At 47.2% G+C, this 12,612-nt stretch overlaps 2 protein-coding genes across 5 annotated transcripts in view; both read right to left on the reverse strand.

Moving 5' to 3' along the window:
• Nucleotides 1-12,612, reverse strand: part of FAM104A (family with sequence similarity 104 member A) — a 56,146-nt gene that overhangs the window by 25,099 nt on the left and 18,435 nt on the right. The gene's annotated exons all lie outside the window — the stretch shown is intronic.
• The window catches only part of CDC42EP4 (CDC42 effector protein 4), a 45,437-nt gene continuing 34,954 nt past the window's right edge, over nucleotides 2,130-12,612 (reverse strand). For all 4 annotated transcript variants that reach the window (XM_053375436.1, XM_053375435.1, XM_053375433.1 and 1 more), the window contains one exon: nucleotides 2,130-4,984. In XM_053375436.1, the coding sequence (XP_053231411.1) occupies nucleotides 3,811-4,836 (1,026 nt within the window). In that variant the 5' untranslated portion in view covers nucleotides 4,837-4,984 and the 3' untranslated portion in view covers nucleotides 2,130-3,810. The remainder of the gene's footprint in view (nucleotides 4,985-12,612) is intronic.

Raw genomic sequence — 12,612 nt, forward strand, 5'->3', positions numbered from 1 at the left:
CTGTGTGTTGTACAGTGCAGTGCCTGGGGCATTGCTGAAAAGGCTCTTTATGGAAGGAGGCAAGCAGGCTGTGTGGGAACTGGGGGCTTGTGGGTGAGGCAGATAAGGTCACGCCTTGAGCGAAAGCAGCTGCGCGTGGCTGGGACGCAGCGCTCTTCAGACGGATGGATGCAGCTTACAAGTGAGACGGCTAAATGCGGTGCTAGAAAGGAGCTGGATTCTCCCACCCCAAGGAGATGCAAGCTTATGACTGGAGAGGTGCAGTGCTTTTGAGAAACTCATTTAAAAGGAAGAGGAAGTACAGCTCAAACTCAGCTCCTGGGCATCATAAAAGGGTTTCCAGGCAACAAGTATTTCTACATCTCTGAAAAGAATGCTGCTGTCCCAAGTTTCATTTTACTGTGACATCATTAGATTACACCAGCTCTGCATAACACATGCCCCACAACCTATATAGGGTGCCCCCCTCCCCGCCCAGGCTCAATAAATCTCCTTTTGACTGTGAACATGGTGGTGGTGTGGACTCCTCCTGGAAAACCTTGCTACAGGGTTAAGTCACTTGTGTTTGCTTTGGTAGGTCAACGGTGCAAGCCTGGAGTCTACTCTTTGGTGTGGGGCTAACAGCATGTATGTGGGTCAAGGTGTCCCTAAAGTTCCAGCCAACATAGCAACCTTAAGCTGCGTGATGCGGCTGATCTTTCCCGCCCTACTCCTGTGACAAGTGAAATCTGAGTCTATACACACTAAGGCAGGAGGCAAGCCCCAATTTTGCATGGACCGTAAGCCCTAATCAGTCATTCACAACAGTGCATGGGGTCATAAACTATATAGAGTGGGGGGATGTGTGGCAGTCCAGTGCCCAGTATCAGTGGCCACTCTTAACCTTCCCCCTTTTGAACAGGAGGATTTGAAAGGGGGTTTCCAAGTGCATTCAGCTGCAAACACTTTGAATTGGCTTTCAGACCTTCACAACTTTATAGTTGAGAATGGAGGGGCTAAATCCATGTGTCCCTACAACCCTACTTTGTGCTGTTTACACATCATTTTGAAGGAGGTTAGGCACGGTCGGTACCCCGCAGGTTGTTAAAACAGAACATCTTTTCCAAACTGCCTCTTTCCCCCCTAAAGAAGTATGCTTAGCTGTTTTGTTAGGTTTTGTGACAGTTTTAACTGTTTTGTTGTTTTTAAAAACCCCCAGTGATTTCCCTTTGATTATTTATTGTGCTTTCAAGAGGTTGAGAGCAGGCTTGGGTGGGCTATGCCCCAAAAGACAGCCTGTAAATAATTTAGTAAACAAACAAAACACTTTTGACTGGGACTACAACATAAAAATTATTTACCACATGCCCCCCGCCCCCTTGGCCATAGTAGAAATCATTGTTCAGGTTAAAGGGGGGGGAAATCTGCCAATTTGATCGGAACAGGGAAAAAGTGAAGGAGGGAAGAAACAATTCTACACACAAAAACACTCAAAAGAAAAGTTAAAGCTCACCGCATAGACTTTTTTGGGGGGCGGAGAGGAGTGTAATTCAAGTAAAGAGAAAGATTACAAGTGTGGTTTCTGTGTTGGCCTAATGGACACAGTGTCAGAAAATGCACCACACTTAAAGGTAAAGGTAAAGGTACCCCTGCCCGTACGGGCCAGTCTTGACAGACTCTAGGGTTGTGAGCCCATCTCACTCAAGAGGCCGGGGGCCAGCGCTGTCCGAAGACACTTCCGGGTCACGTGGCCAGCGTGACATCGCTGCTCTGGCGAGCCAGAGCCGCACACGGAAACGCCATTTACCTTCCCGCTGGTAAGCGGTCCCTATTTATCTACTTGCACCCGGGGGTGCTTTCGAACTGCTAGGTTGGCAGGCGCTGGGACTGAACAACGGGAGCGCACCCTGCTGCGGGGATTCGAACCGCCGACCTTTCGATCAGCAAGCCCTAGGGGCTGAGGCTTTTACCAACAGCGCCACCCGCGTCCCTGCACCACACTTAAATGAGGCCTAAGATTAGAGTGGTATCTCTGCCATTCGTTGGTTTGTAAGTCTTCCTGATTTAGTAATGTGAGTTCAACTATCTAACCAGTTCTTCCTTTTTTGCATTCAGCCCTCCCACAAGTAAAAGAAAACATTCCCAATAGATTTAAGGTCTGTGGTTTTGTTTGTTTTTCACTATAGTTTAATTTCTTTGAATTTTAAAACAAAAACATACTTCCATGTTAAAAAGTCCTCCATCCAACGCACCAACGGAACACCTGTACACAAGCAACAAATTCACAATCCGAAGAAGGGAGATAAACCTACTCCCCAAAGGGATGGGCAAATCTAATATACAGTATGAACAAAAAGTTAAAAAATAAAAATTAAGGCAGGAGTTAAGTGTTTAATGCCCTGCAAAATGAAGGCAAAAAAGAAAAAAGAAAAATTGAAACTCTAGGAGGCAGGAATGTCAGCAGCAGCTCCCAAATAACCTGGGAGGGAGGGCCCTAAAAGCCATTTCAATGGGGAGGAACTGAGCAGGGCAGAGTCTCCATTGTTCCTGGAATGGGGAGTGCCAAGATCATTGTTCTTCGGTCAGCCTTGGTGATATTCTAGAGTCTCAACTAAGAAAGGATGAAGTTGTATCAGGTTAGGCTGCTTGTGGGACTTTCCGTTTACACCTGTAGGCGTGCAGGTAAGCCACATTCCCCCATTAGTTTTCCTAACAACACAAACATCTTGTCCGTGTTATAAAAGGAGGAAGAGCCTGGAAACAGAAAGGGGGGGGGGAAAGAAAAATATTTCTCTTTATCAATGGGACAGCTAGACTGACCACCACACTTGAAATTCACCTCGCACTGGGGAATTCTAAACAGTCCTTGGGAGCTAAATGAAAACATTTCACTACAGGGAGAGTTTCACATAACCACCATCAAAGGTGGCAACATTCAGGGGCAGGGAGGGTTTAAGTCATGCTCTTCCAAGAATTGCTAGCATCAACTTGTGTGCCCAAAACAAGACCAAAAGAAGGACCCAACATAAAGGCAAAAGGTAAAATAGCTGTGCTTCTCCCATCACCACACCCCCCACAATATGTATTCCCAAAGAGTTCCTCTAGCTCTGATCTGGAAAAAAACCACACGAAATCTCTAGCGTAAATTCCAACGTTTGTAGATCTTCCCAGAGGCCTGCCCACAGGGAGAGAACGCTTAGCTTCCAAAACATGTAAGATTTGGAGGGTCTGGTTATTTCAAGCTTCCATCTTTTTTTGCTGTCTACAAATATATTGCATCCTTCAATGTTGTGCTAGGTCCAGAATGGTATTCTCCTGGGCAATTAGAAAATAATAATAATAATAAGTACTAGTAAAAATGTAAAGGAAAAATATATATATTAATAGGGAAACTAGTTCTTTTGAGCTTTGCTCTAGTATTCAGCTCTATATTGCCAGTAAATAACTCTTGGCCTGCTTTTGTTTTTGTTTAACCTGTTTCATTACACTCCGAGTTCTCTCCTGCGAAGAATGTTTCTTCAAATATGCTCAAGCGTTGTCTTTTATTCCTTTGACTCTGGAATCACCCAAAATATTTTAAAGAGGCCATTTAAATGTGAATCCCCCCCACCTGCTCCTTGTCTCAGACCCCCCAAAACAGGGAAAACTAAACAAAAGAAAACACCATCTTTCTTCAACAGTCTGTTTAACGGAATGATGGTGTTGAAAACTGAAGATTGAGAAAGGGGGTCAAGAGCATTCAACTTTTTCCGCACCACAATTTATTCCAGAATCTGTTGAAAAATTTTCCTTCTTGAGCCCAGCCAACTGTAAAGGCTCCAGTCACCTTTCTTATACTCTTATCTCGTCGTCTTCCTCATCCATGAAGGAGAATTCCTTTTCCGGCTGTTTAGCAGCGTCCTGCCTCGTATGCTCTGGAACGCCCTGGTTCTGTCCCCTGGAGACTAAAGTACGCTGTTCCTCTCCCACAGAGGTGCCACTGGAGATGGAGCTGCTGTCCATTGTCAGGCGACTGGTAATGCTGCGGGCAGATCCAGGGCTGTAGGTTGCTGCTCTGCTGTCATCCGACTGAACCAAGGAATCCTGGGGGAGCTTGCTTTCCTGGCCAAGCCAGTGGCCTGTCAATGCCTCCGCAGGGCCTGCCTCCCTCTGGGGGTCTTCTGCACCATGATAACCAGAATCCTCTTGCTCCCATGGGTCCTTATCCATGATGCTCAAGACATCCCCCAACATGGAGGGCCCCAGGTCAATATGGAAAGACATGATGGACTCTGCGTGCTTCATGCCGTAGCTGCCCTTGGGCACTACCAAGGGCAGGTCCGTTATGTCACCAAAGGCCCGCTCTTCCAAGCCAGGACTGTGGGGCCCAGAGCTAAGAGCGGCTGCCGCACCGTTCATGTGCTTCTCTTCAGGGGTCTTCTCCTCAGGGGCTTTCTTGACAGGGCTGGAGGAAAGGCTCTTGGGCAGTTGCTTCCCACCACTCCTGTCCGTCTCCTTCTCAGTAAGCTGAGGGAGGGAGACGGCATTCTTCACAAAAATGGCAGAGTCCCTCAGAGAGCCCAGCATATCCCGCCGGTCGCCCCGGGTGACGGACTGAGACCGCTTGCTGCTGCGGAACTTGCGTGACAGCAGGCCTGGTTTGGATGAGGAACTTGTCTCCTCAGCGGCTTCCTGTTCCCCCTCCCCAGCCTTGCTGTTGAGGAAGGAGGTGTCCCCAAATGCATCACCAGCCCGTCCCACGTGCATGGTGTGGCGGAAATCACCAAGGGGAGCGCTGATCATCTCTGCAGTCAGGTCGGCCCGAGAGCGGCGTTTGGAGTTGGCGGAATTTGTCACCAGCTGCTTCAAAATAGGCATTTTGGCAACAAGTGTGAGAGCTCTTTTGCACAGGAGTCAGGGTGGTGGAACTGGAGAGGTCAGGTTCAGTTGTGGGTGGAGCAGGTTGTACTCCAGCAGTCTCACAGGTAGGCCTCAAGCCTCTTGATGGCCTTCAAACAGTCCAGGCCTAAAACACAGACATAAGAAAGGAAGAGAGGGTTAGGTCTCCTCAAGACAACAGAGGTGCTGTTTGCTCTGTTCCTTTAATGGGGGCATGAGAGGGCACCATCTACGGTGGGGCTCTCCATCCAACCTGCGAAACTCTCCCTCAGGTAATGCCTAAACCCCTCTCCAACCCTGTTCTGTTCCCTCCTCAAGCACTTTTACTGAGTTGGTGAGTTTGTATAGAAACCTCTGACTTTGGAGTGGCTGGAACGTAATGTACTGCACAAAGGTAAGCAGTGTTAGGTGCCAAATGGCTCCTTAAACCAAAGTTAAAGGTAAAGGTACCCCTGCCCGTACGGGCCAGTCTTGCCAGACTCTAGGGTTGTGCGCCCATCTCACTCTATAGGCCGGGGGGCCAGCGCTGTCCGAAGACACTTCCGGGTCACATGGCCAGCGTGACAAGCTGCATCTGGCGAGCCAGCGCAGCACACGGAACGCCGTTTACCTTCCCGCTAGTAAGCGGTCCCTATTTATCTACTTGCACCCGGGGGTGCTTTCGAACTGCTAGGTTGGCAGGCGCTGGGACCGAGCAACGGGAGCGCACCCCGCCGCGGGGATTCGAACCGCCGACCTTTCGATCAGCAAGTCCTAGGCGCTGAGGCTTTAACCCACAGCGCCACCCGCGTCCCTAAACCAAAGTTACAGTTGCCAAAATGGAATGTCTGGTTGCCGTTTTGGGGCAAGAGGTTCTCAAGTCTTACGCTGAAGGTAAGAACCACCTCTGTTGCTCCACCCGCCTTTGCCTATAGCCCTGCCCACCCCTGGCACGTAGCCCTGGGAGGTTACTCACAAGGGAATGTGGCCCTTGAAAAATGCTCCCCAGCTCCGCCTTCCCCTTCAACATACACCAGGGGTTAAATATTCAAGTACAGTGCTATGTGCTGCTGTGTTCCCTGTCGTATGGGAGGCAAAGGGTAATTGTTCCTACAAGACTATTCTCTGCCCTGCGTGGTGGCTTTATTCAATGGAAGGGGGGACAACCATGAGATGAGCACTTCTAATTTCACCAAAAAAAAAGCAGCTGCACTGAGGGCGGCTCCACTAGATGCAAACCAAAAAAGGGCAGTTGTGCTGGAAGCTCCAGGGGAGGGAGTTACGTGAAAATAGCTCAGTGGGGTAGGAAAGCATGGTTCAAAACAGGGGCATCAGAAGATGACTCTCCCCTTCCCCCCACGCTTGCAGAAATCCTCTCCCTTCACTTTTGATTTACTGCTCCGAGGCAGTTTTGCATGCTCAGTGGAGAAACCATCATAGGCAGGGAAAGGAATGAGGCAGTAATGAATGCCTGTCTGCTCCTAGAGAACATAGCTGAGGCGCATGTTTGCAATAAACTAAGGAATATTTGAGACAGGCACCCCCAACCCCTCCTCTCTCAGAAGCATAGCTTACACGAGGTGGAGTGCTGTTCTTCACCCATCTTCACCCGTTCCCACTCCAGATAAAGCCCTGCTCATTCGGCTGCAGAGCCTCCTGACAGATATATATCTGAAACAGAGGTCAGTGACCCCTTAGAGCGTTCCTCACATCAGGAGATTTGGCATTAGTACAGATCAGGGGTCAGCAAACTTTTTCAGCAGGGGGCTGGTACTGTCCCTCAGACCTTGTGGGGGGCCGGACTATATTTTGGGGGAAATGAACAAATTCCTATGCCCCACAAATAACCCAGAGATGCATTTTAAATAAAAGGACACATTCTACTCATGTAAAAACACGCTGATTCCCGGACAGTCCATGGGGCAGATTTAGAAGGCGATTGGGCCGGATCCGGCCCCCGGGCCTTAGTTTGCCTACCCATGGTATAAATGCTAACTTCTTGGGGACCTTGAGCAAAGCAAAAGTATTGTTGCCCACAATACACACTTCCCACAAATACACACATTCCTCCCCATGTTTTGTTTCTGTCCTGCTCTGTGGTCAAACTGGTTTCTACAGGTTACCTTTAAGCAGTGCCCGGGGAGGAGGGGAGAGAGCTGAAATGGTTGCCAGCAACACAAACAACACTGCCGCAATCGATGCCGATCAGCTGGTTGCTCTGGGCACCTACTGGTCAGTGCCAATGCCTAGTACCTAGTAAAATGTTCTCCGTGCACCATGCCTAGAGCAATAGAAGGGTTTGTTGTGGGGTGTTGTTGTTTTTTAAAAAAGGTTATATGAGTGTGCCATATGAATGCAGAACTATTCACTTTTTGTGTGTGGTCATTAAAGGGAAGCAAATCCACACTGGCTTCCTATTGCCACAAAGAGTTACTTCACCAATTGAACAATGATTTCTTGTTTGATTAATTTTTAAAATTCAATTTCTTTGAAACATGTGCACTCCCGAAACTCAAATATTCTCTTCCTTCTTGGGGTGAGGGGGGAGGTGTGTGTGTGTTTATAAGGTGGTAGAAAGTTCCCTTTGGCAATGAAACAGACTAGAAGGGAAATTCTAGCACTGATTATATGGATCCTTTGGCATGTAGGGAAAGCAGCTATAATTAAGAAGGCTTATCTCCTTGCAGGTGTCCCCCACGCCAGTTCAATGTATTGACAGCATGCTACTGATACTGGAGAAGCGTTGGTACCCCACTAGCAAGAAATCGCCCCACTTGTTCAACAAAAGTGATCTACATGCAGCTGCAGGTATCAATGAAAAGCCAGCATATTAAAACAGCCACGTTTTCAAAAGGTGGTGGGGTACACATTCAGATCGTAAAAGAAAAGAAAAATAGCCTGATAATGCTAAACTTGTTAGTATCAAAGTTTTTAGACCCAAAAATAATCTGAATACTTTTTTTTTAAGTGTGTACGTACATAGAGGAAAACAAAAGTAAATCAGCAACCTGTGTGGATTTGTCAACAAGAGATCACACGACCCAAATCAGCCCGGCTTCCTCATTTCACAAGCTAGCGCACATTCTGAAGCTGAGATACTAAGACCTGATCTAGTTATACAAGACAAATTATGAAATAAGCTGGATAATCATTAGCCAAGAAGCAGCTCCATTAGGCAACTTGTCCAATGACTGGCCCACGGCTAATTTCCTTCCACTGTGCTACAATGATAGCAATCCTATACATATCCAGTCAGAGGAAGTCCTATTGATTTCAATGGCATTTACTCTCAGGTAAATGGGTACAGGATTGCACCACAAGCCATGGTTCTCAGTCACTGTCAAATTAAAACTCTTCCCTGGGTTAAAAGTTAATTCTATGGGGCCTCTGCACATGGTCCAATCATTTCTGACCTCTCTAAGAGTTATCACAACAACAGTAAGGTAAAGGTAAAGGTAAAGGGACCCCTGACCATTAGGTCCAGTTGTGGCCGACTCTGGGGTTGCGGCGCTCATCTCGCTTTATTGGCCGAGGCAGCCAGCGCACAGCTTTCGGGCCATGTGGCCAGCATGACTAAGCCGCTTCTGGCGAACCAGAGCAGCGCACAGAAACACAGTTTACCTTCCCGCTGGAGCAGTACTTATTTATCTACTTGCACTTTGACGTGCTTTCGAACTGCTAGGTTGACAGGAGCAGGGACCGAGCAACGGGAGCTTACGCCATCATGGGGATTCGAAACACCGATCTTCTGATAGGCAAGTCCTAGGCACAACAACAGTAGATATCACAAAAGTCCCCACCCCCTGGTTTTTTAAAGCATAATTGTGCTGCTGCAGATCCAAAGCAAGCTTCTGCACTATTGACAGAGTTGTATCAATTATTAACATGTCTTCACAGTTACCTTTAAGTCATGAAGATTAGAAGCAAATACCCAGAATTGCAGTGAGTGTACCCAACCTGGAACAAAAAAAGAAAAAGGGGGGGGGGAGGTGGTGTAGCAAGTCTCATTCCGCTACAAACAGCTGCCCTACCATGAGCTGAATAGTTTGACAGTGCACAGGAGAACTATAACATATTCCAGAATACCAGAACAAAGAAATACTCTTGTCATTTTGAACTAACAGTTCACCAGAGGCTTTGAAGAAGACTAAAGTTAAGGGGGGGAGACATCCAAAAAGAACACAAGAGTACTGCCAAAAAAGGTATAAGATTTTAAGCTGTGACTCACATATTTCTGCATTTTCTTTTTTTAAAAGCGCAGTTCACAAGGCTGGCTAAGGCATCCTCAAGTTTGTGTGTCTGTGTTTTTTTTAAGCTACATGGGGGAAGGGGAGTGAAGACTCTTGGGATTTTGAAGAGAATAGAAAGCAGACACACAGATGCTGAAGGAATTGAAAACAGACATCAGAGCAGGCTATGAAAGGGGACTACAAAAGAGAGAGAGAGCGAGAGAGCGAAGCCAGCCAGATCCAGAACAAGCCAACAGCGGACACACAAACTTTTAAAAGAACACATGCTTGCATCGTTGATACAGGAGGACAAAGAGTTTGCCACTCACAAAATGGGGGAGTACGCTCAGACTTTCTCCACTTATCGTCGTTTTGCCAACTCCATTGAAACCGAAGCAGCGTAGGCAAGCTGCTTTATATTGAGTCAGAACTTCCCTTTATCTTGCTCAGTCTCGTCTACATGGACCAGCAAAGCAGCTCTCCTGGTTTCTTTCCCAGGTGGGCCTACCCTGGAGATGCTGAGGAGACAGGGACTTGAGATCTCCTGCATCCAAGGCAAATGCTATACCCCTGAGCTTGCAGCTGTGGTTCTGTGCATCTTCATGGTCAAAGCAAGCACACAACATCAGCAGTGGGAGTACTCACTCCCCCCTCCATTTAACAGAGGGCAAACCATCGGCTGGGGTAAACCCAGCCGGATAGGCAGGGTTTAAATAAAATTAATTATTACAGTGGTACCTCGAGTTACATACGCTTCAGGTTACAGACTAGTTCAGCAGGATAGGATTTGGAGGTACAGTATTGTAGTGGTTCTGCTCCTACCTGCAGGGTCAGTCCAGAAAGTAGCACCAGGAGACACTTTTAGGTCTTGTGACAGATGTGTTGTGAGATACCAGTAGATTCAATTCTGCCTCATATACTATTTAACATACAGTGGTACCTCAGGTTACAGATGCTTCAGGTTACAGACGCTTCAAGTTACAGACTCCACTAACCCAGAAATAGTACCTCGGGTTAAGAACTTTGCTTCAGGGTGAGAACAGAAATCATGCTCCGGCGGAAGTGGGAGGCCCCATTAGCTAAAGTGGTGCTTCAGGTTAAGAACAGTTTCAGGTTAAGAACGGACCTCTGGAACTAATTAAATACTTAACCCGAGGTACCACTGCATTACTATTGGCTTAATTTGTCCTTTGTGATGTCATCGGGGGAGAAGAAAGCCTGCCCCACTCCCCACAAAGATACTGGAGCAGTAACAGAAAGTGTGTGTGTGTGTGTGTGTGTGAGAGAGAGAGAGAGAGAGAGAGAGAGAGAGAGAGAGAGAGAGAGAAGATTTGATGCAGCTGTAATTTTGCCAAATTCCCACAGAAAAGCAATGATGCTGGCAATGGTTGAGAGTAAAAGAGTCTGCTTATAGGAAAGAATGTGGCTGAAGATCACCACTCTCCATTCAACCACGCTGTCAAGCCCCCGTGTGAAATGTGCCAATTTCAAAACCCGCAAGTTCTGCATTTTACAATTCGGGGGGTAAGCAATTTGTGGTCTGCAAACTCCAGCAGTGGGTAGGTGCAAATCAAAGCACACTTTCATTTCAACTGAAGTTACAAAAGCCAGCTGAAACCGACGCTTTCAGGAGGCGGAAGAGAAGTTCAGATCAGAGGATGCATGAAAACAAATACGGGAGGCTGACTCTGCCAGCCTCAAAAGGGCTCGCTTCAGCTGCAGCTCCCATTCCCAGCTGTGAAAGCCAAGAAGTCCCACTGCAACAATCTAGATCAGGCTGCAAAACCTCTGCAGCATGAGCTACATGTAGGCAACTGGCAAAGCTTTTTGGGGGGCTGGGAGGGTTATTCTGTGCAAGTAGACACAAAAATACAAAATGGATACTGGCAGTTGAGCTTTTTGAGGATCTCAGCTCTCATTACATGTCCCCTACCCACAAAAACCCCTTGAGAGTATATACAAAGTTAGTTTTCCCACTATACAGTGGTACCTCGGGTTACATACGCTTCAGGTTACAGACTCCTCTAATGCAGAAATAGTACCTCGGGTTAAGAACTTTGCTTCAGGATGAGAACAGAAATCACGCAGTGGCGGAGCAGCAGGCCCCATTAGCTAAAGTGGTACCTCAGGTTAAGAACAGTTTCAGGTTAAGAACGGACCTCCAGAACAAATTAAGTTCTTAACCCAAGGTACCACTGTAGTTTAAAACAATGTTGATGGCAGCCTTAATCATTTTCATGAGGCTTATGTATTATAATCAGGGTAGAACTACACTGAGCCTGCTTAGAAAGCTAGGCACAGGTCCTACCTAAAACTTATGAAAATTTCCTGCAGATTAACTAGGATAGAGGTACTGAATTTTCTGCTTATGGTATCTTGGCAAACATTTCATGGTTTCCTATGGTTACAGCGGGTGGCGTTGTGGGTTAAACCACAGAGTCTAGGACTTGCCGATCAGAAGGTTGGCGGTTCGAATCCCCACGACGGGGTGAGCTCCCGTTGCTTGGTCCCTGCTCTTGCCAACCTAGCAGTTCGAAAGCACGTCAAAGTGCAAGTAGATAAACAGGTGCCGCTCTGGTGGGAAGGTAAACGGCGTTTCCGTGCACTGCTCTGGTTCGCCAGAAGCAGCTTAGTCATGCTGGCCACATGACCCGGAAGCTGTACCCTCCCTCGGCCAGTAAAGCGAGATGAGCGCCGCAACCCCAGAGTCGGTCATGACTGCACCTAATGGTCAGGGGTCCCTTTTCCTTTACCTATGGTTACAAATAAAAATAAATAAATCTATTTTTAATAGAGACTTTTAACAGAGGCTTTTGAGAACACAGCTCAAACTCTGCCACTCAACCTGAGTACCGTATTGGAGTAGCTGGCCAGAGGGCCGGAGAACGAAGAGGCCCTGCTTTCTTCCTAGCAGATGTCACCACTAAGCTCCTGTTTTTGAAGGATTTGGGTACCACAAAGTTGTGTCCTACACCAGCCAGCCTGCCCGCCATAACATCAAAGCAGAGAGGTAATGTCTTCCCATCGGTACACAAGAAAATATTTCCGTCTAGCAGAAAGGAGGGTGGGATATTTTTGTTAATAGCACTGCGATGGTCCATGTCCCCAATGTGGCAAGTGCCCTTCTGTCAATCAGAGACCACCTGAGCATAGCTGTCAACATTTCCCTTTTTTTAAGGGAAATTCCATTATTCCGAACAGGATTTTCCCTTAAAAAAAGGGAAAAGTTGACAGCTATGCACCTGAGCCAGCTGACCTTCAGCGCTGCTATGCTACACATGGGCAGGTCAGCAACCTACCTGGATCAACTGGAATGGTTGTGTTTTCTTCCATGCACCATTCTCTTCCTGCCTTGCCCGCTTGAAGCTTCTTTTAAAATAAAGCCTCTTAAAGCAGTGGGGGGGGGTCCTTGGGTGCCTTTTGTGTCAGATTTAAAAGGCATATATGATGTCACCAATGATTTTTAATATTGTATTTTTATATTGTTAGACCGAGAGAGGACTAAATAGCTGACTGCTGGCAGCAGGGGCAAAATTAAACAAAAATT

Source organism: Podarcis raffonei, chromosome 2 (assembly GCF_027172205.1).
Source record: "Podarcis raffonei isolate rPodRaf1 chromosome 2, rPodRaf1.pri, whole genome shotgun sequence".
Taxonomy (NCBI): Eukaryota; Metazoa; Chordata; class Lepidosauria; order Squamata; family Lacertidae; genus Podarcis; species Podarcis raffonei.